We start from the raw sequence: 22,611 nt of genomic DNA, 5'->3' as shown, positions 1-22,611 counted from the left end.
GAATAGAGATATGATAAACATTCATGTATAGGTTTTTTGTGTGAACACAACTTTTCAGTTCTCTTGGGTAAGTGTCTAACTACTAACTTTTAATTTTTTTTTTCTCTTTGTGTTTCAGTTTAGGTCATTTCTATTGACCAATCTTCAAGCTCACTGATTCTTTGTTAAGTCTACTGACACCATTGAAGGCATTCGTCACCTCTGTTACCATGGTTTTCATTTTTTGCATTTCAATTTGATTGTTTGTTTCTTATAGTTTCCGTCTCTCTGCTGAAATTACCCATCTGATCTTGCACGTTGTTTTCCTTTTTCACTAGAGCTTTATCACATTACTCATAGTTATTTTAAATTCCCTGTCAGGTAGATCTGACATCTCTGTCATATCTGAGTCTGGTTCTGTCGATTGCTTTATTTTTTAACGATGTGTTTTTATTTTCTCACCTTTTCATGTGCCTCGTAATTTTTTGTTGAAAGCCAGACGCTTTGTTTAGGACAGTAGAGATGAGGAAAATAGATTTTCTGCCTGGAAATGCATATACCTGTTTCCCTGCTAGAATTGAAGTGTGCAAAATGAGTTAGGAATTGGGCTGAGATTGAGATTCCCTTCCTCAGCAGCAGTGGTTACTCTCAGTGCACCACAGGCATCAAATTCCTTTAGTGAGTCCTTATGCTTCATTTTGGGGCTGGTTTGCTGGTAGTTTTTCTCAATGTCTGCTTCACCCTCAGCATGAGGTCTTCCCTTTGCACTGCACCTCAGAAGAGAGTCTGTCTCCACACTCTTGGCCCTATTACAACAATATCCCACTGTCACTGGTTACTCAGTTTGTGAGCTTCGTGGTGAGAAGAGGGAGTTCTCTATTGTTATTATGCCTCAATCTTAGGCAGGTACTGTGTCTGGGAGGTGTGGTCCTCTCTGTACTCCTATTCCTCTCTTGCCTGCAGCTGTGGGCCCAAGAGGTATTCACCCAGAGTTAGGATGACCACTTCCTCCCAGTGTATCAGGAACTGTCCCAGTTTTAGCACTGAAAGTCCCATGTCCATCTTAGGGGTGGAAGGATTATTTTCTGTTCCCTTCTTTAGCTGCAACAGGTTTTCACCAGTGTCCTAAAAGTGACATTTGTTATCCTCCTCCTTAAGAGCTTAAGGCTTTTGTCCCACTTGAGATACAGGAGACAGGTCCTAGTGAGTGTTCTTACCCCTTCAGCAGAGGCAGCTATCTGGCTTTTCAGGCCTCTAGGATCCCCTCCAGACATGCTTTTTCAGTGTGTTCTAGGTGGGGTTCATGGAGGAGAGCCTGCAAAAGTGCGCAAAGGCTCCCAGACATATCCAGCCTTTACCAATTTGTTAACTGTTCTGAGTTTTTTCACAATCAGTGTCTGATTGTGTCTCCCTCAGATAAGCGGATGGCCATGTCTTGTTTTCCCCTCCAGATGTCTATATCTCCCTACAGTTGGGGCTCCTGGATACTTTTGACCGCAGTTCTCTGATGAGTTAAAAAAAGTGATAAATTTGCAGTCAGTTTGACAATTTTTTGTCCTGAGTGATAAATAACTGACATTCTTTTACACTTTCTATATCCTTGAACCAAATCTTTGATTTTTAACATTTGTACTAATAAAAAAATTTTAACAGTACACACACACACACACATACACACACACACACGCACACAGGCTCTATTTATTCAGCCCATAGTGGCCCTGGGTTGGTGAGTATACTTACAATTGGCCGATACTAGTTGGATGTAGAGCTTAGAGCAGACAGGTTAGGTTGCAGTTTCAGTGGACTATCCTGAAAATGTGTCATTTCTGTGTTTCTTTTAGATGCAATCCAGGAATATTGTAGAAGTTTCTTTGGCATTGAGAATGTCAGCCACCAAATTAACATTCTATCTCCCTACCCATCAGGCTTTTTCTTTTCTTCACAAATTCGATTTGTATTGTTCATTTACCTTTATTTTTGCTGCAATAGGTTCATTCAAATGTATTCAATAAATACATATTGACTGTCTTACAGAAAGTAAGGCATATTCGAGATATGTAAAGTGTATATTGAGTTTTTATGGAAAATACTAACATCTTATCAGTTTGGGGCTCAAAGATGTCTTGTAAGTTGATGTTTTGTGATTCTCAAGTTTGTACAAGTCTCTGTGTTAGGAAGGCTTGTGTGAGCAGATTCATAGAAATCCTTCTGCTAATATCACCTGGCATTTCTCTATAATGACATATCCTCAAATATGTACAGGTTCTCTTTACAATCTCTATCCTCACCAAAAAACTACATAATATTTTAAACTAACTAATATGGTTGTCATTATACCTACAAGTGATTTTTAAAAATGTATGGCTATTATAACCACTATTATAATTATTGTTTTATTACCTAGTTCTATTCACATTGTTTCTGTCTCATAATTATTATCTTTAACTTATAAATACTTCAAATATCATTTATTGTATATTTGCAACTATTAAAAAAGTGTCTACTAAATATTTGCAACTTCTTTGCATCCTTTATCTAAATATCAAAGGCACTGAATATATTTACAAAGAAAATATCTTTTAAAAACATGCAACATTTTTAACTACTGTAATTTTTACTAAATACATTCATTAGATTAGTTTCATGGTTGTTTTTAATAGCAAAATGTTCTAAGCAATCTAACTGACAATAGAGACGGTTCTAGAATTATATATTGCCCTCATTCAAGGGAGGGGACTTTTCAAGACCATGAAAATCACAAAAGGAGGCTCATTAAAGCTGTCTCAGAAACTGGGTAGAATAGATGATTAGCCATTAGAAAACAAAGTTTCAAATTGAGACAAAGCTACTATCTAGGCACTCTTCTAACGGTAGTTGTAAGCTACGAAGGCTGGAAGAAACACTTGTTACCAAACAGGATGGTGCCTCACTTTGAAGAGATGGCCACCTGGAGAAATAGCCCTCTCCTTGCCACACACATCCATGCCTCAGTTCTCTCCTAATGGATTTGCTGGCAGTCTATGGATAATTAATGTTTAACCCCCCCAAACAGAAAGTGCATCTCACAGAAGGCAAGACCAGAGCCTGGGGCTGGTTAAGGCTCTCATAGCCGACACTCATCTTTGGGCAGGAGCATGACTTGGTTTCTCTGGTGTATTGAGGCTGCCATCAAGTCCTGGAATAAGGTGCCAAATGCTTGCCTTTGGGTCTCTCTGCATCTCCTCTGATGTGTCCCTAGGCTTGGTGACAGCATGTCTGCTAGTTCCGATGTGTCCTCCTAGGGGGAACTGTTGTGAGAAGGCTGAAGGAGATCCATTCCTACAACCTGCTTCCAGGAGTCTTTTCACAAGATTAAGAGTAACTAAAAGAGAAGGGCAGAAATTCTGAGGAAGCCTGGAGGAATCCAAGAGAACCACATATTCCTTGGCTATAGATTTAATAACACACACCCTGCTGAGCTGAGGAAAAGTGCAGAATGTGTTTACATACCCATTTCTTATTCAGTTACGCTAAAGCTTTTAAGTGATCAGATAAATTTAAAGGGCCAATAACAAGAGTTACATAAAATAATAGCAAATATTTAATGGCAATAATTGGAAAAGGGGATTTGGGGATACATATCTATTTTTATTCGTGGGAAATAAACAATAACTTTGAAGGTGATAGGCAAAATTTCTTATTACTTTTTCCTTCTTACTTTTTTTTATTTAGCTCAAGAGTCTTGTATTTCATGTTTATACTAATTTTCTTTTAAAATTTTGAATGTTTTGTTTTACTGAAATGTGGCTAGAAAAGATATTTTCAGTTCAGCATCTTAAATTAAATACAAAACCCCAAATATGAGTCTAAATGCTGCTTACTTGTCCAAATAAGGACTCCAAACATAGTTATTGAACAAATGTTATTATTTTAAAAATTTAAACATGGTTCTACTTTTACTCTACAGTCTGGATTTATTTGCTTAGTTATGCAAATTATGATTTATTACTGAATTATTATCATATTAATTTCAACTTACCTCCACTGATATCTTATTATACACTAATAAATTCTGTGAACATTTTACCATTGCTATATTAATAGCTTTAGTGTGGTTGGTATAAAGGGCTTTAAGCTATGAAAATACTCAGCATTGTATATGAATCTAGAGTTGGCTTTTGTGTTGTAAATTATTTCTTAGGACTAAATTAGTCCTTTAAAAATGTTAAACCTCTCTCTTAGCAAACCACATCTTGTATGGACTGTAGAATGTTTTTCAAATTTAAATATCTCTGAAATACGAAGCATCTCAGAATCAATTACTTCTTAGTTTTCATGAAATACAGTATGTTGTTGCTTTGGGGTATTAGCCAATACTCCAGTGGCTTGAAAAGGCTGCAAAAGTTATCTAACATACGTAGCTAGGGTGGCTCCGACTTCTCAAGTCCATCGATGATGTCAGTTATCTATTCTCTATACTTTTACTTTAGTACAGAATAATAAAAACAACAAAAAGTCCTACCCAAAATAATAGAAATAGGGTTGCTTTTGATAAAAGAGGGTAACATTTTTTATAACACTATTTCTTTCTCCATAGGTCTTAAGTTCCTGGAAGCTACTGAGAATTTAACTCCTAAGCTTGAAAAAAATTGCCTTTGATATACTCTTTCCTTTTATTTTGAAAGGCTCTCAAAGGAAATTATATAACAATAAACTTTGTCTCAACTTCCCTAAAACACAATTCACTATAAAAAGCAATTTGAGATGTGTCACTTGTGTCTTGGATTCTATCCAAAAATGTTTAGCTCCTGAGGCACAAGCTCCTTCTCATAAAGTCTTCACTCTTCAAGGATTGGCTGAAACCATGACAAGGTTGAAAGTCATATTGGAGCATGACTATGGTATCTGTATAGCTTAAGGTAGATTCTGGATATAGGCAGTCAGAAGTTATGTTTTATAATAGGCCATTGTGATAATAGCTTCTCCTAATTTCATATGTATTTATTTTATTGTTGAATTCAATATTCTTCGAAGACATTGAATAAATAATGATTAAAGCTAATATGTATTGATAAATTAATAGGTGCCTGGCTAAATGTTGAATTTTTTATGTGAAGCAAAGACATACTTCTTTAGTGTCAATGCAGGACTACTAACTAGTCTCAAAGGTAGGAACAATGAAAACCTTCACATTTTTAAATAAAGTAATTCCTGTGTACAGATCCTAGAGATGAGAGACCACCAGAATTAAATTTCTTAAATACATAGATTGGATACAGTGTGATGAATTATTATTCTAATATTACTTTTAAAAATTATTACTTAAGGTTGTTGTACTACTTCATGCAAAACTATGTTCTCCACAAAATATGTTGCACAAGTTGGCACAAAAATCTATAGTCCTATAAAAAATTGGGACATTTGCCAAGAGGTGGTGGAAAAGGTAAGATTTAATTGCAGCACTTCTACTATTAATATATACAAACACATATAGGTTTACACAGATACTTTTCACTGTTCCATTATCTATTGCTGGATAAGAAATGATTACAAAATTTAGTGACTTAACAACCATTTTATTATACTTCACTATTTTGAGGGTCAGGAATTTGAGCAGGGCTTTGCTGGGTGGTTCCTTTGTTCCGAGTGGCATCAATGAGGTCACTGAGAGGTATTCAGCTGGTGGATCAGCGGGTGGATCCGCTGGTCTGGAGGACCCAATAAAAAATAGTGGGGTTCAGCAAGAGATGCTGGAAGGCAGGGTTCAGCTGCAACTGGTGACCAAAAAATATACACAGTAGCCTTTCCAGCACAGCAGTCTCAAGGCAGTTGGACTTCTTACATCGTAGTTCAGGGATATCAGAGAGTATGTTCCAAGAGATCTCAGTAGAAGATGCAAGGTTCTTTATAACTTATCCTTGAAAGTTCCAGATATTCTATTTTTGAAAATCCTCATATTCTATTTTCCAAAGTAAGTCACTGAAGTCAGCCTTGATTCAAAAGGAAGGGAATTTGACTCTACCTCTCAGTGTGAGGAGGGCAAAGAATATGAGGCCACCTTTAATCTACATACATCTAAACCAAGTGATGGGCATGGCAACTGTCCCCAGATTTTCTGTCTGGAATATTTATGGAAGTGGACAGCGTTTACTCTGCAATGTGTTCTGGTCCTCTGCCAATGGAAGATGAATCCAAATCCCCAGACATGAGCAGTTAGACTCAGGTGTTCTACTGCTGCTACATTTCTTCTTCACTAAGTCATGATGACCAAAAAGTTTTTGTGTGTGTCTTGTGTCTATTACTTACTAGTTTTAGAGCTTTTCCCAGTCATGGATCATACAAAGTCAGAGCTGCAAGGAACATCTATGATAAAATCTGGTTCTGTTTTATAGATGAGGAACTTTAGGTCTAATGTAGCGATGTGACCTGTGCCAGGTCAGAAGCTTCTTAGGGACAGAGCCACAGCCAAGATCTCCCACTGCAGTGCTTGAAAAGGGGCAATCCTGATTTATCTGTGGAATGCGGATTCTGTTCACCTGATTCTTCCCCTAGAAAGAGCACATTTGGCCTTGATTCAGTAGCCTGTTCTGTCACGAAACATTTAAAAAAGAATTATTTATTTCAAGTGCATCAATTTAAACTTGTATATCTAACCTATTTTCTCAGTCCATGTTCAACAAATGTTTGCTGAGTATTCACCAAGTTCCATGTATACAGACATGGCTGCCTTCAAGAGGCTTTCTTTCTAGTTAGAAGGTCATAATACAAAGTTTGCAACAGTCACTTTTCTCTGGGCCACTTATTTGATCATGCAATTTTATTTTGAAGTACTTCTGTAACACACACCCCTCCCCCTTATTTCTTTCATTTACAGAAAGACCAAGGGGCCAAGGATTCTGAGCTTTTTATTCTACTCAGTGTCGATTTGGAATGGATGTTAGTAAAACTGCCCACGGATCAATGTGAAAGTCCAGTTATTACTCCTTTTGTTTCAAGAGACGTTTTGCTCATTAGATGAGGTGACAGATAGCTTTATCTAGACCACAGGGACTCGAGGTGGCTGCCCTAAATACAGACGTGGTAGCTTGGATTTTCTATTTATATGGTGCCTGGTCACCACTAGCTTGTCTTCTGCTGCAGCTAATTTATCTTTCTCCTGCACTAGCAGGAAGAGGGGGAGAGGGTGTGGACAGGACATGTCTGGAGACGGTAACACCTCCTTCCACATCACGTCCATCCCAGCCCGCCCTCCCAGAGCTGGGTGGAATCAATCACTCTCCCCGCTCAGCTGGGAGAGCCCTATGCCAGTCGTACCTGCCCTGGGGTAGGAAGAGGGGTGGGGAGGGGAAGCAGGAGGCGGATAAGCAGCGGACCCCGATCCACCCGAGGCGACCTCAAAGGCCAAGCGAAGGCAGGCCTTCCAGGAGGAAAAGTGGAGAGTGAGGTGTGTCCGCCGGGCGGTGGGTGGCGGCGCTCCGGCCGTGGGTGGACAGTTCGCTCCCCTGGGCTCCCGTTGGGAGGAGAAGGAGCCAGATGGGCGGGTTCAAGCGTTGGCGGCGGCCGCGGTCCCGGGGCCGCCGGCTCCTCCCCGCGAGTGTGCCCGTCTGCCGCTCGCGGCGCTGAGGCAGTGCGGCGGCGGGCGCGCCGAGGCTGCCGCCCAGCGCCCTCGCCGTGGCCATGCCCGGGCCCTAGCGCGCCTGCCGCAGCCCGCGCCCCGCGCCCCGCGCCCGCCAGCTCCGTAGCCCCGCAGCCCCGCGCCCGCCGTCGCCTCTTCAATGGGCAACCTGCTCGGCGGGGTCAGCTTCCGCGAGCCCACCACCGTGGAGGACTGCGACTCCACCTGGCAGACGGACTCGGAGCCCGAGCCCGAGCCCGAGCCCGAGCCCGAGCCCGAGGAGCCGGGGCCGGGCGGCGGAGGCGAGGGCCCGGGGCAGGAGCCCGAGCAGCCGGCGCAGCCCCCGGAGCGGGCCGGCGGGCGGCCCCGCGCCAGCCCCGCACCGGATGAGAACGCTGAGGCAGCGGGCGCCGAGCAGGTACGCGGCCCCGCGGTGGCCTCGGGCTGGGCCGGGGCGCCCTTGCTCCGGGCGGTGGGAGAAAAGACGTCGCCGGGGAAGGAGCAGGAGCTGAGCTTGCCCCGCGCGGGGGGCAGGGGCGCCGGGCGGCTGCTCTTCCTCCGCGGCCGGGCCCCTCCGTGCCCGCGGCGGTCCTGTTACTCCGCGCACGGGGGCCTGCGGGGGCCGGAACGCCGCGGCTGCGGGCTGCCGGCCTAGGGCCTGACCACCGGCGCGACAAGGAAGTCCCTCAGGGAAGAACCCAACTTGAATGGGTGTTTTCTTTGCCTGTGCAGCGCAGCTGGGTGAAGCGAAGGTGGGGTGGGAGGAACCTGTCTAAAAATAGAGGATTGTGGAAATCAGTCTAGTGCGTGTTATTGGTAAAAATGACCCAGAATAAGGTGAGACTGCAACTGACCCGCAGCGAGCACTCTTCCCGGACAGTGGGGTCTACAGCCCTGAAAAGTATTGTAGGGGGTCCCCATCGGAAGTTAAAACGCCATCGTTCTTACCCCAAGTAAGGCCTTTCAACCGAGGAGTTCAGGGCACTCTTCAAAAATTTTGTCTCACCCGGAAGACTTGTTGATCCAACTGTGTTTAAATCGTTCGCCTAATCCAATTAAGAGGAAAGATTAGTAAAGAGATAAATATCCCTTGTAATCTCTGACGGAACTGAAAATAATTCAGAAAATTTTAAAAAGGAGGAACTATCTAGCCGACCTTTTGAGGAAGTGTGAGTCTTGGAGATAATTAAGGTTTGTTTTTCTGCATTAGGCCCTCCTCTTTATCAGCTACGGGGGAATGAGAGTGAAAAAATGGAGCCCAAACTCACATGTGACCACAGGGTCCTTTGCTAGAGTAGAGAAATCACCACCTAAATATTACAGCTAAGGCTGCCTCATACATCTTGTTGGTCATCTCTGTTTAGGTCAGGAGGAAACAAACTCTGAGTGCAGGCTCTATGCTAAACAAGTTATTTCAGTCAACTGCAATTTCGGGATGGGGTGGGAGTTGTTTTTAATCCCCCTTTTAGAGAAAATTGAGGCTTAGAAGCTTGCTCAAAGATGAGAGAGAGAGAGAGAGAGATGCAAACCCAGGTATGTCTGTCACCAGTGTCAGAACCTTTATTTAACCTGTTGGTATTTTGAATATCCCTCTGCCCCTTGTGTTCTGCTTTCCTGCTGGGTATTTTACATTGTAAATTCAACCCCAAGAAAGTATTAGATGCTGTATTCCCAATGTTTTTATCTTCCACTTGTCTCCCAATTTAGTAACCTTCTAAAGAAGTTTGGATTATCAAAACACACCAGCTCAGATTCAGTCCAACTAACCAGGTCCACCTATGTAAACCAATTTGATAATTAATGTTTCAATCAATTAATTGCAACCCCAGTAAATGGTAAACCACACCAACCCTCCCTTTTCCCCTTTAATGATTAATTTTTCTTGTTGGTATCACCATCTAACTCTTAAAAAAGTACCTTTTTATTTTGCTTTTTGACTGTCAACCCCATTCGTTCCTTACTCCCCACAAGCAATTCATTGGCAAATGCTACCAGGGCTACCTTTAAAGTGTATCTCAGACTGACTCCTTCTCACCACCTCCATTGCTGTAGTTCTAGTCCAAATGACTATTGGGTGCCATTAACTAGAAGAAGAAATCTAGGGAGAGCACAGCTTCAGAGGTTTAATCAAGAATTCTGAAGTCTTCAGTTTGCCATCCTCTGAGACATTGAAATGGAGTTGTTGAGTAGTTAATTTTCTCTATGAATGGAGCCCAAGTACAGGACTGCAGTCCTCAGCATGTAAGATTGGTGATATTTAAAGTCGTCGGAAGATACATGCTCACCAAGGAGGGATGAGGAATGAGGACTAAGCCCTGGGCACTCTTCCATTTAGAGCACGTGAAGCAGAGGAAGAGCCAGAGAAGAGTCTGACAAGGGGCAACCAATGAGATAGGAAGAAAACCAGGGCAGGTGTGTTATCTGACAGTGTCGCAGGAAGGAGGGAGGCATTAACTGGCTCAGTGCTTCTGGGAAATCCCCTGAGTGGAGCACAAGGAAATCCTTTGATCAGATGGAGATTTGTTAGTTACATTCACAAGAGCTGTTTTCATGGAATGCTGAGGATGAAAGCCTGGTTGGGGTGGGTCATGGGAGAAGAGAAGGAGACGGTATGAGCAACTCTTTGGTGATGTTTTACTGTACAAGGGAGCAGAGCTATGAATCTGTAACTGAGAGGAGATTTGGGTCAAGGAAGGTTGTGTGTGTTTATTTTAACATTAGAGATACTATAGAGCATGTTTGCCGAGGGGAATGATCCCGAAGAGAGTGATATTTTGGTGGTACAGGCAATAGGAACAGTGTGTTAAGGAACAAAATCTTTGCCTGAGCAGATGAAAGGGGACAGGATAGAGAGTTCAAAAGGAGCAGAAATTGGAAGAGCAAGGACAGATGCTGGGAGAATGGCACATTTAGTGTTGGAGGAGGCAATTGTTCTCATGATAATTCTGGGAATTAGGTACGGCATGAGTCATTACCTTTATTTCACAGGTGATAAAACTAAGATTCAGTTAAGTGATTTGCTTAAAGCCCCACAAATAAGAAGTAGAGGTAAGACCCAGCCCAAGTCTCCTGCCTCCAAGCCTTGGACTGTTGACATTATACAAGAGTTTCTGTAGTGATCCTTTACTTTTAGTAGAGCTGAAATTGATTTGTACCTAATTAGTTGTACTTGGAGACCAGAGCCTGGGATTCTACTAGTTCCTGCTCAGTTACTAGGTTCTTAGTCTTGTTGAACATCTGTAAGCCTGGGCTTACCTTGTTTCCAAGATGGAAACACTAATAACTGCCAGCCAGGTGCATTAGAAGAATCAAATGAAACAATATACAAGTAAGTGCTTTGTAAATGGAAAAGTGCTTTCTATACAAATGTGGATGATGACTCATATGGTTGTGGTTCAGGCAAAGTAGATTCAGAAACTTGCTAGGCAGGGCTATTTTGAAACGTATGGCAAAGGCCAGAATTGAAGCTTTTCCTTGCTTATGTAACATGACAGAGTAGTTAATGTTAAACATCAGAGAATTTGGTGTTAAAGTATCTCTGTGCTTGTAGTAATAGTGAGAATCACACGACTTCAAAAATGTGTGGAAATTGCTTAAAGGATACCAGTCTGTTAACACAGATAGGGATAGAGGATGATGAGGAAAGAACGGGGGGTGAAGCTCTTAATGAATGTTCAGATCTAAACTCAGTCTTCTATTTCATCATTATCATCAGACGCATTGTCCTCCTGCAGGACACTGGATACAAAGCACTTATTATAATAGTATGTATAGCTTACACATGGAATGTAAATTGCTTACATTGACCTACATCTTATATTTTAAAAATTACTTCCTGGTGGTGGAAATTTTGTTTAGAATATAAATAGTGTTAGTAAACTGCCACATATAAGTTACTATAATCTGAAGTTCATTCCATTTAAGAACTTGTCATTGCTTTGTGTATATGTACTTTAAATTTGCTGATTTATATTACATTGTGTTATCACAGAATTAACAGATTATTCATGCCTTTGTGTATGATAGAGTTTAGAAAGCTATTTAGTTTATTTTAAGAGCCCGTTTTCCTTTCATAAATATTACTTGACTTCTAAGTACAGCTAAGTGTTGCAAAATTAATGACAATTTTATACCATTGAAGGCATTGGTATACAATTTTATACGTAGAATTGATTTATTGTCTTAACATTTTTTTTAGTGTTATATCAAATATTCTAAAGTAAGTTTTGTCATGGAATCACTGTGTAACCTCTGGTAAAATACATAGCTTGAATTCAATTTGAGTTCTATTTCTGATGGATATTGATCCATAATATTTAGCCTCTATGGGCTTTTGGTGAATAATAAAAAAGTTTTTATTTAGTAAAACATCTTATGACAAATGTTATTGGGTTCAAATCAGGAAGATGGAATGCCAACAAATGTTGCTAGTAAGCATTATTAAAAGGATATTTATAATATTTTCAGTAATGTGGACAGTTGACACTTTTCAGGCTTTACTTATGGGTATTCATTATTTTAAGTTTGTTCTCAAAATTTCTCACTGAAATTATCTTGCTACAACACGTGAATAGAATTTCACTTTTTATTTTAGGGTAGTGATTCCACTGAAGCAACTGCCAAACCAAAGAGAAGTTTTTATGCTGCGAGGGATTTGTACAAATACCGACACCAGTACCCAGTAAGAGTATAGAATGTTTTTGTCTTTTTTTCTTTTTCTAAAATGTTTTCCTTGTTTTGTGCCACTGAGCTAACTTGCAAGAAGGGTCTTTGTGGTTTTTCTATATGTCCATATGCTGGAGATTGATTTATTTTTTCCTCTAGCAGAACTTCAAAGATATCCGATATCAAAATGACTTGAGCAATCTTCGTTTTTATAAGAATAAAATTCCATTTAAGCCAGATGGTGAGTAATCTGCTACCTTGGTCAAAAGACAACTCTTGATAATAAGTCCACTATTAGTCTTTGTTTATTCCATGTCCAGTACATTCTCAATACATTTGTTCATTGCCTGGATTTACTGTGCAGTCTGATGTGTCCCCAAAGTCCTAGACCCGAGAGCTGTGAGCAGCCACTTGGCAAATTCTGGAGGAGTTACTTCAGATGAGCAATACCTTCTTACCACCTGTTTACAGTGTCTGTTATCTGAAAGGAAGTGGGGACCATTTTTGTGAGAGGATAGAAGAGAAGATTTATAGAACCATAGACTGTTAGATTATTAAGGAACATTACAGGAGATCAAATTCAGTTTTCTTGTTTTAAATATTAGGTCACAGGGTCTTAAGTCTTGAAAGACTGACTTGTCGGGTCACTTGATTATAGAGTTAGGTCTGGTTTCCAGAGTTTAGTGTTCTTTCTACCATGTCATAACTGAAAATTATTTAGAACAGAATTGAAAAGTGATGTTTGTATTAGAATTATCTTTTTGTTGATTTTCAGATTCAGGAGTCAGGGAGCTATAGCAATCCCAGTTCAGTGTTCCAATACCCTGAAAAGGGAATTACACATACAGTAGATCTCCATTAAGCTCTGCAAAGTAAACTTGCATCTTTCCTTACAACTCCACAATTGCCCTCATGGGATCTTTAGTGAGAGGATATAGACGCTGTGGTAATATGTGTATTTCACTGAGGCACCGTGCTGTGGTTCATGGTGGGCTCCTAATTTTATCCAGGTCAAACCAGCACAGCTGACCTCTCCTTAGAGCTCTTATCTCTGTGAGGTGACCAGATTGGCCCTGGCCCTTGTCCTTTGTTCTCCTTGGAAACTGAGCCAAAACTACAGCAGTGTGAGTCAGGGAAGAATGAGGGTCATAGACTGAAAAACTTTCCGAGTGGTAGGACCTTGCCTTCCTTGGTAAACTCACTGGAGGAAGGAAGTCTATCGTCTAGGTGACGTGTTCAGAGGAGGAATTCCCCCTCCTGTGCACTGAGAAACATACCAATTGGGAGTTAGGACTTAAGAACATAGCTGAAATGGCCAGATCCACTTGTCTTTAATTAATTTTCTGGTGTCTCAAGTGTCTGCTCTGATTTGGAAGGAAACCTCTGGATAAAAATGTTATATTTACTAATGATAGAAATACACTGTTCTATTTGCTAACTGAAATAATATTAATTATTAGTTGTTTTTTTGTGCTTTTTTTTAGCACTTGGTATGAAAACTTTTTGAAAGAATACAATGATAGATTGTTAATTTGACTCTGATTAGAATTTAATAAAATTTACCTAAAGGATTGCCTTCAAATCTTAAAAAAACATTGTACATAGATATGACAGTATTTAACTCAATTATTTTTGTTTCTCTAATAGTGAATTTATTTTTGAGGTAGTAATTTAAAGCACTAACTTTAAATAATGCATTGAGTTTTTTGTAATCTTTATCACAAAATTTATTTTGAAATCTTATAAGATAGGTGGAGGTCAGAAGTTTTAGCTAAGGTCATATGAGATGTTATTCTACTTTAGTATATAAATTACATCAACCCATACACTTTCCTCCCAAGTATGCACATGCGTACACACACACACACGCGCACACACACACACACACACACACACACACACACACACACACACACTTGCCAGTAAGCATAAGCCTGCGGTGATGTATTTTACTTATTAAATAGGAGGAGTGGCAAGGAAAGGAAAACAAACGAAACTATGGAGGTAAATGGTTTCAACATGCTGATAAAACCACAACAGTATGATTCAGAAACTTTACCAAACCTTTTGAAAGTGGACCTTCACTATAAACTGGTGATCTCTGGAGGAAACAAAAATGAGATGAGTTAGGTTTGGAGGTGTATTGTGTTGTGTTTTTTTCTGTGACATTAACTAAATGGCCACATAATCAATTGAGAGGACCTAGACAGATTGAAGAAGGGTTTTGTTTTAGTAAGTTCTTATAGGGAACAATGGCAGGTGGTAAAGAGGGCTTACTTTTTGGAACCAGAAAGACCTGTCTTCTACTCCTAGATTTTTCTTTTATTAGTGTGTGACTTTCAACAAATCACACCATTTCCTCTTTAGTAAATCAGAGATAATAACATGGGTTTGGGAGAGTTTTATGATTATTAAGGTAGATGATGTATACCAGGTATAATATGGGCCCAGTGTATACTAGGCACTCAGCGTATTTTTCTTTCATTTTTTTATTCCTCCCTTTCCTTCTCTTTTTCCATGCTTCTCTCTTCCTTTTTCTCTTCCTCCCTTCTTTCTTTCCTTTCTTTTTCTCTGAGATTCATTTCAATTTGATCTTATCTAGTACTTTAGGATAGGGGCTGGTGAAACTTTTTTTGTACAGGGCCAGACCGTAAATATTTTGAACTTTGTGGGCTATGTGGTCTCTGTTGCAACTACTAAATTCTGCTGTTTTAGTGTAAAATATGTAAATGAGTTTTATGTATTCATTTTTTCATGGCTGTATTCCAGTAAAAGTTTATTTACAAAACAAATGTCAGATCTTAATTTACCAACCTCTGCTTTAGAGTAATGCTGTTCAATAGAACTTTCTGCAGTTTGAGGTGTCACTGTTTTTTGTTAGGTTTTTTTGTTTTTGTTTTGTCCTGTTTTTTTTAATTAGGCTTATTATATAACTCTGTATATGGCATAGGGAATTCATCTTTTAAAAAGATTGTTCTTGTGTTGTTATTTAAATTTAAAAAGTTTTAATATAAAGCTTAGGTGATTAAATCTTAAAATGCCTTCAACAATGTTTTAAATGTCTGGTTCATTTTTTAAATATTTTCTATTTAGGTGTTTACATTGAGGAAGTTCTAAATAAGTGGAAAGGAGATTATGAAAAGCTGGAACACAATCACACTTACATTCAATGGTCAGTTACATATTATCTATCTTGAACCATGTTCTTTTTAATCATTTATACTTTCTAGACAACATTGATATCAAAATATTATTTTTCTAAAAAATAGGCTTTTTCCCCTGAGAGAACAAGGCTTGAACTTTTATGCTAAAGAACTAACTACATATGAAATTGAGGTAATGTAAGCTCATTTCATTTTTTATGAGATAGCCAAATAATATTGCTGTTTTATTGGCCTGGTAACTACTGCATCATTTTAGCTGACTTTTTTCTTTTCATTAGGAATTCAAAAAAACAAAAGAAGCGATTAGAAGATTCCTCCTGGCTTATAAAATGATGTTAGAATTTTTTGGAATAAAACTGATGGATAAAACTGGAAATGTTGCTCGGGCTGTTAACTGGCAGGAAAGGTTTCAGCATCTGAATGAGTAAGTACAGACCCCACAGTACACAGGGGGTGTGGGTGTGTGTGTTGGAATGATTTGTGGAACTTGGGAACAACTAGCAGATGGACCTAGGAATTTGAAATCAGAAGCTAGTCTGAACTGCATTTTATTCCTGGTTTTATGTTCTAAAACAAAACAAAACAACAACAACAAAACAACAAAATTCTAGGTAGAAATATGGCTATTTAGCTTCAGAGCTGTTTGTTCCTGTAACCTCGCCACTACCTACAGCCAAGTGTGGCCTGTCTCCCTCTTTATGCCATATTTTTGGACATTTATGGTTATTGTTTGTATATAGTTTTCCCAATCCCCTGTACTAGGCTGTAAGCTTGTTGTGGTACAGTCTGTTCCTCAAGCATGGTGCCTTCTTATATTAAATCCATGAATTAAGCCTAGGACATACAAACATCACTTTATAAGACTGAGATATTCTCATACATTTTACTACAAAAGAGGAAAAATTAGAATCTTTGCTATTTAGGTAAAAAACAAAAGGCCATGTTTGGTTAATAAATCTCAAAACTGTGAAGAAAATTTTAACAGTTTATTTGGAATTGATTTGCTGTACGCTTTACTTGGATATTTATAACTTTCATTAACACTTATACCCAAAGTGTATTTTTCTTATTATTTTCTTTACACTCAAACTGGCTTTTCCCCCCCTTTTTAATTATAGGATGACTTAGGAGTGCTGGACTATAAAACCAAGTTTTGAAACGTTTTTTAACACATTATAATTAGCTGAACTGGGCAAGTACTAAGAGAAAAAATATCAAAACTACCTAAGAGATTTTTCTTTGTCCAAAACAAATCAGAATTTGGTGCATCAATTAACTAAAATTTTTGTGTCTTTCTAGAACTTTCATCTTTCTTTGGTAAAATAAATATTAATGTTTAAACCTTCTTTTTACTTTGTTAGTTATAATCAGCACTATTAAAATAGTGGCTTGTACTAAAACACTGAAGATACGAGTATAAAGCTTTATGATCCTGACTAGAAGACGCGTTAACTCATAACTCAAGTTAAATTTGATTTACACAGGGCACTTAAAGTAGAAGTATATATACCTCTACCTAAGCAATACAGGTAGCTATCTCTGGACACAGTTTCTAAGCACTTATCCTGTCAAAGAAAGCTGTATGGAAGCAGCCTATTGACATGATGGCAGAAGTAAATCTTTGGAGAGGATCTGATAGTACCTCATCTATGTACTCATGTCTGTCATTTTAAAGAATCTCTGTCCCCAACTCATTTTTGGTTGGAATAGCAATCTTGTTTAGTAAATGTTTGTTGAATGAATAAATGATGAACAACATATGTTTGTCAGTTTTAATCCTCCTTGGGGTTATATTGTCAGATCCCCTAATGAACAGCTGGAAACAGAGCATTTCTGAAGGCTTTAGGTAAATGATCTCCTGGGTTGAGTCAGGGAAGAGGAGCCTGAACCAGCTGTTATGTCTCACGCCTCTGTGCCATCCAGCTCCCTTACTTTCCACTACCCATTGTCTCTCTTTTTCCTTTCCATGGATATTGCATAGAACTTTTCTAGCTGTGAATGAACTGCCTTAAAATCTTCCAGAAAACAACTTTCCTTCGTGGTTTAGTTGCCAAAACAATTATATTGACTAGATTTGAACAAATTATAGGGGACTATATAAAAACTTCTATTTTATTTTCTTTCTTTGGTTGGGTTCTTTTCTCATTTATCCTTAAATGTCGTAACTCATTTGTGTTTTAATCTGTATGACATTATGAGTTTTTTGAGAGTAGGTAGGGAACTTAATATATTTATAGGAGCTCCAGCAAACAAAAGATGTTGAGTGGAAGTGAAATGAAATAATGTTCAGTGAACCAGTGACCATGATATTAAGAGATGAAATATCTTCCAATATGAGAGTACAAATATATAAACCAATCACTAAGATGTATTTCCAATTTTATTTGCAATCATCCTGGATTACCGAGCCATATTTTGGACCCTGGAATCCCCTCCAACTTATTTTCTGTCTCCTGTTTTTCGCTTTTTGTGTGTTCTCTCTTCACTTACTTGGTCTTCTTGACAACTTCAGCTCTTACCTCTGTCTGGAAGCCCAGCTTCTCTTGTTTATCTACTGTGCAACCCCAAACATTAGGAGGGTTTTAGCTACTTGTCTTTCTTCCTTTGTATCTTTATCTGTGACATTATTTCAAATCATATTGAAACACCCAATTTCTTTCTTGCATAATTTTGTTCCATAATCCTGATCTTCATTCTCTTAACCCCAGTTTTTGTCCTTTTCTACCATTATGTAATTATTTTTAGTTGGAGAATGTGTAGATACAGATGAATGTATACAGAAATTTTAATTTGGTCATTCATCTTGGACTGGATATGTGAAATTGAGCTGGTTGCAAATATAATAAATTTTGTTGTCATATAAATCCTCTATGGGATTAAAAAATATATTCTTTCAATTTTCCATATATCTCTTTATCATAATAGACTTATGAAGCAGATGTCGCCCAAGAGTTTGCCACTAAGTTTTTAGAATGTACAGAATCTATACTAACCTAATAACTAAGTCAGTCATACTATTAATGGCACATTGTCTTAGCATCACCTAAATTTGTATCATCTCAAAGTACCCTTATTTCCTAACTATTGAAAAATACAGATTCATAAGATTGAAACATGTCTGTGCTATGTTTTACCCTTGGCCTCCAAAGAATTGGACAGTTACATAATACTTTTTTGGTCAACATCCAGAAGGATAGTGTTGAAAAATGTTGCTGGACTTCTCTTTTCCAGTGTTTGGTTAGCCCGAATCATTAATGGTTTTGTCCTCTCCAAAAAAATTCTCTTATTAAAACATAAAATTATGGAACCACTCCTTTGTACCCCTCAAATGATTCATCAGCATCCTTCCCAAATAATTTGCTATTTATTTCTAATTGAAATACTTCAAGCACTTTTGGAATCCAAGACAGGTACCATGTTTCCCTGAAAGTAAGACCTACCCCGAAAATAAGCCCCAGTTAAGATCGTCAGCCAGACAGATGCATTTAGTATGTTATGACAATGTTCCAGAAGAAGACATGACTGTATTTGAATAAATGTAGGTTGCTGTACATGAAAAAATAAGACAGCCCCTGAAAATATGCCCTAATGCATCTTTTGAAGCAAAAATTAATATAAGACCCAGTATTATTTTGGGGGAAATATGGTATAAGACCTGGTCTTATTTTGGGGGAAACACAGTACTATATGCAACACTTATAGAAAGTTTAGTGTCTGAGGTATAAAATAGGTTTTAGGAAATTAGAAATAAGTAATGGTTATCGTAGTGTTACAATATTGGGTAAATAAATACCTGGGCTCTCGATGACACATGTGATTCATATATGTAGCTGAAGATTCCTTTAGGATTCAGACAGGCATGTGTAATATGGCAACTATTGGGCTGAGTGAAGTGGGGGAGGTAGATTATGAACTGTGACAAAATAGGATTGGAAAGCATTTATCTGCTAATGGCTTTAGATTTGGGACAGAGGAGAAAGATGGGGAAAAAGGCATCTTTGGAATTAATGACATTAGAAGGAAAATTTAAAATTCTCTGTTAGGGAGATAGGCCAGGGATGGAAGAGAATTAAGCTGTTAAGTTGGGATAGGTACAAATATGGTGGTTCTTAACACCAAATCTTTAAATAATAATAATAATAATATTAATGTTAAATAGTATCTAATATTAATTGAGTTCTATACATTCTGCGTATTTTTCAACTCATTTGATTCCTACAGCCCAGTGAAGTCCAGCAAATAAGGATACATGCCTTAGAGAGACATCGTAATTTCACGTAGCTCTAAGTGGCAGAGAAAAGTTGTAAACTCAGGTCTGACTCCAAAGTCCATGCTCTTAACTATTAAACTGTGCTCTGCTAAATAAGTCAGTGTTGCATCTTTTGTCAGAATTGTTCTAACAAGGTAGAGTGGTTTTTGCTGCTTTCCTTATGAGTTGGCTAATATGGTGGATTTTGCTAACCAGCTGACTGTAAATCATGCCATTCAACTGACAACTAATGTATTTATGTTCAGTACTGGTTACCTGTGATGGGTACAATACATTGGTGTTGCAAATAAATACTCTTACGGATCACTCATCCTCAGTGTACCTAATAAACAAACAATTCAACATCAATGGGAATACATTTTAATCTATATATTTTTCAAATATGAAGAACTGAAGAAACAAGGAGAATTCATGTTATACGTTTGAGTTTCACAATGATTGACATTACACTGAGGTATAAGGATTTAATACTTTTCTAATTTATTTTTCTTAATGGGGTCTAATATGACTTTTAGTAGTCATTACAAGGCGTATTTCCATGGCTTGCAGTTCCATAAAAAATATTCTCCTAATAGTTTTCATTCCTGTGCTTCCTTTCACCTGAATTTTCCTACCTAATTTTATTCAATCCTTTCTTCCAGGTCCCAGCACAATTACTTAAGAATCACCCGTATTCTTAAAAGCCTCGGTGAGCTTGGATACGAAAGTTTTAAATCTCCTCTTGTAAAATTTATTCTCCATGAAGCTCTTGTGGAAAATACTATTCCCAATATCAAACAGAGTGCTCTGGAGTATTTTGTTTATACAATTAGAGACAGAAGAGAAAGGAGAAAGCTCCTACGGTTTGCCCAGAAACATTACACGCCTTCAGAGAATTTTATCTGGGGACCACCGAGGAAAGACGAGTCGGAAGGAAGCAAGGCCCAGAAAATGCCTGCCCCTCCTGCCTCCGGTCAGAACAGTCAAACTTCTACGCACAAAAAATCCAAGGACTCCAAAAATTCCTCTTTAGCTGTTCATGTAAATAGCAAATCAGCTGAAGAAAAAAAAGGGGCACCTGGAGAGCCGGAAGTGACAGACAGGCCGAGCACAGAGCCCAGCAGTGACGCTGCCAGGCCAAGGAACACAGAGGATGGGGATGCTGAAAATTCAAATTCTCAATCAGAAAAAGCAATTAGTAATCCCACAGAGAAAAAGGAGAGTGCATCTCCTCCTGAAAAAGATGAAGAAGGTGAAAGTCATAACAAAGATTGTGACAATCCTGGAAATACAGGTTCCCATGATGATATACTGTTACAGTGAATTATCAGAAACCCACAAACCAGTTTAGGTAAGGGAGGAAAAAAACTACTGTACGGTTTATCCTAAAGAACAGAGGTCACATTTGAAATTTTAGCCATTTGTGGTTTCTGTTGTAAGCATTTTGTTGTTTTTAATTTGGGGTGATAATGAATTTAATAAGGTGTTGTAAGACAAGACCCAATAAATCAATGTATTCTGCAACACTTTTAGGATGTATGTTTTCAAATTCTGTATACGATAATTATTTTACAATTATTTTCATGTATCAGGAAATAATCACGTAGTATGTACTATATCAAATAAATTGTTTTGAGAGAGTCCAGCCTACCTGAAGAAAACCAAGAGGATAATTTCATTATGTTGCCAGACCTTTGCCCGATTTATGGATTAATTTTTTTTAAGCTGGAAGAAAGAATTTGGTCTTTTCAAATATATTCAGAAAATAGATTTGGAGTTTTTCATTACAACTCCTCAACATGTTTATTTGAAAATCTGATAAATGAAATGGATGCTCTTGGGGAGCTTCCATCTCCCCAGCCCATTTCTCAGTCCTGCTGTCTTTTCCTCTTTCCCTCTCTCCACACTCACCCTCATCCACAGTTTTGTCAGCCAGCAGGTACATTTCTAGTGTACATTCAGATGAGCTCTTATATTGAAATTTCAATGGAACAGAGGGGGACTTCCAACTTGTATGATTTCAAAAATTTCCTTTGTTTAAAATAAAAATGTTTTTCCGTATGAAGTGCTTAAAACCAAATTTTAATGCAGATGTCCAAGAAAAGAATTTTTCCTTCTATGGCTGTGCCATCTAAATTTGGTGCTTGTTTCTAAATGCAAATGTCTAAAGAATTTAAAAATAAGAAAGGAAATTATTTATTTACGCCTCTTGCACTGGCAACAAGGCAGTGGTCCCTGAAAGCACGAATATCTCAGTGTTATGTGGACTATGAAATTAATAATACTGCTTCGTCCACAGTGAACCTTTTTTTTAAAGAAATATAATTTAATGCGTCTCTTAAGTTGTCAAACGTTGAAATTGAGGACAAATTTGAAATTCCATATACTTATTCCATATACTTTTAGTAAGCACTTAATATATTAATATTGTTTATGAGCAAATCATTTTATTTGCCATAATATTACTAATTATTATTACACATCAGGAAACCATCATAAACACTGTGGTAAAATTTTCAAAGCATGTATACAAATATAGTTAAAGCAATGAATAGAAAAAAAATTTCACTTCATTTAAAAAGCAATTGGCTTTTGTGTGTCTCTTAGGCTTTTACAGAAAGTTCTATTCACTTTAACTCCCAGAGAATTTTTACCATGTCTTATTTTTTCAATCAGATCATGTCATCTGTTACATTTATTGATCAGAGGATGTTAAATAGAGGATTTCAAATAGAGAATTTCTAGAAAATAAAGACACCAATAATATGCCTTTAGAAATATGATTTTATTGCTTTGACGTTTACAAGAAATATCACCATTGCTAAACTTGACTTTTTTATATAAATGTTAGTAATGTTCATGTTCTATATCATACTCCAATTTGTCATTTTGGGTTCCCAAAATATGCTAATTTTTGCTTTCTACTGTTTTGTGATCACTAGGATTTTAGGAGACAA

The 22,611-nt window shown here is 38.2% G+C and overlaps 1 protein-coding gene across 2 annotated transcripts; it reads left to right on the top strand.

Annotated features, from left to right (window-relative positions):
* The first annotated feature begins 7,586 nt into the window (after positions 1–7,586).
* Positions 7,587–21,715, top strand: OGFRL1 (opioid growth factor receptor like 1). 2 transcript variants are annotated; one of them, XM_074333171.2, is made up of 7 exons: positions 7,587–7,994; positions 12,171–12,257; positions 12,404–12,482; positions 15,335–15,413; positions 15,511–15,577; positions 15,684–15,829; positions 20,317–21,715. In XM_074333171.2, exons 1-7 carry the CDS (start codon positions 7,737–7,739, stop codon positions 20,975–20,977), a joined length of 1,377 nt encoding a protein of 458 aa, XP_074189272.2. In that variant the 5' UTR covers positions 7,587–7,736; the 3' UTR covers positions 20,978–21,715. The 2 variants fall into 2 exon arrangements, with proteins under 2 accessions (XP_074189272.2, XP_074189271.2); XM_074333170.2 differs by having other exon boundaries at positions 12,401–12,482.
* The last annotated feature ends 896 nt before the right edge of the window (positions 21,716–22,611 follow it).

The sequence above is a fragment of the Rhinolophus sinicus genome, chromosome 2, assembly GCF_057876585.1.
Source record: "Rhinolophus sinicus isolate RSI-liver-muscle chromosome 2, RSI-T2T, whole genome shotgun sequence".
Lineage (NCBI taxonomy): Eukaryota > Metazoa > Chordata > Mammalia > Chiroptera > Rhinolophidae > Rhinolophus > Rhinolophus sinicus.
The sequence above is the reverse complement of the archived record's forward strand: the minus strand, read 5'-3'. Positions and strand labels throughout refer to the sequence as shown.

What these genes read in the sequence shown, in the direction of transcription:
- OGFRL1 (XM_074333170.2), top strand. Translation starts at nt 7,737, where the DNA reads ATGGGCAACCTGCTCGGCGGGGTCAGCTTCCGCGAGCCCACCACCGTG. An exon ending in AGGCAGCGGGCGCCGAGCAG is followed by an intron (nt 7,995 to 12,170) that starts GTACGCGGCCCC and finishes TTTTTATTTTAG; the next exon opens with GGTAGTGATTCCACTGAAGC. An exon ending in AATCACACTTACATTCAATG is followed by an intron (nt 15,414 to 15,510) that starts GTCAGTTACATA and finishes TCTAAAAAATAG; the next exon opens with GCTTTTTCCCCTGAGAGAAC.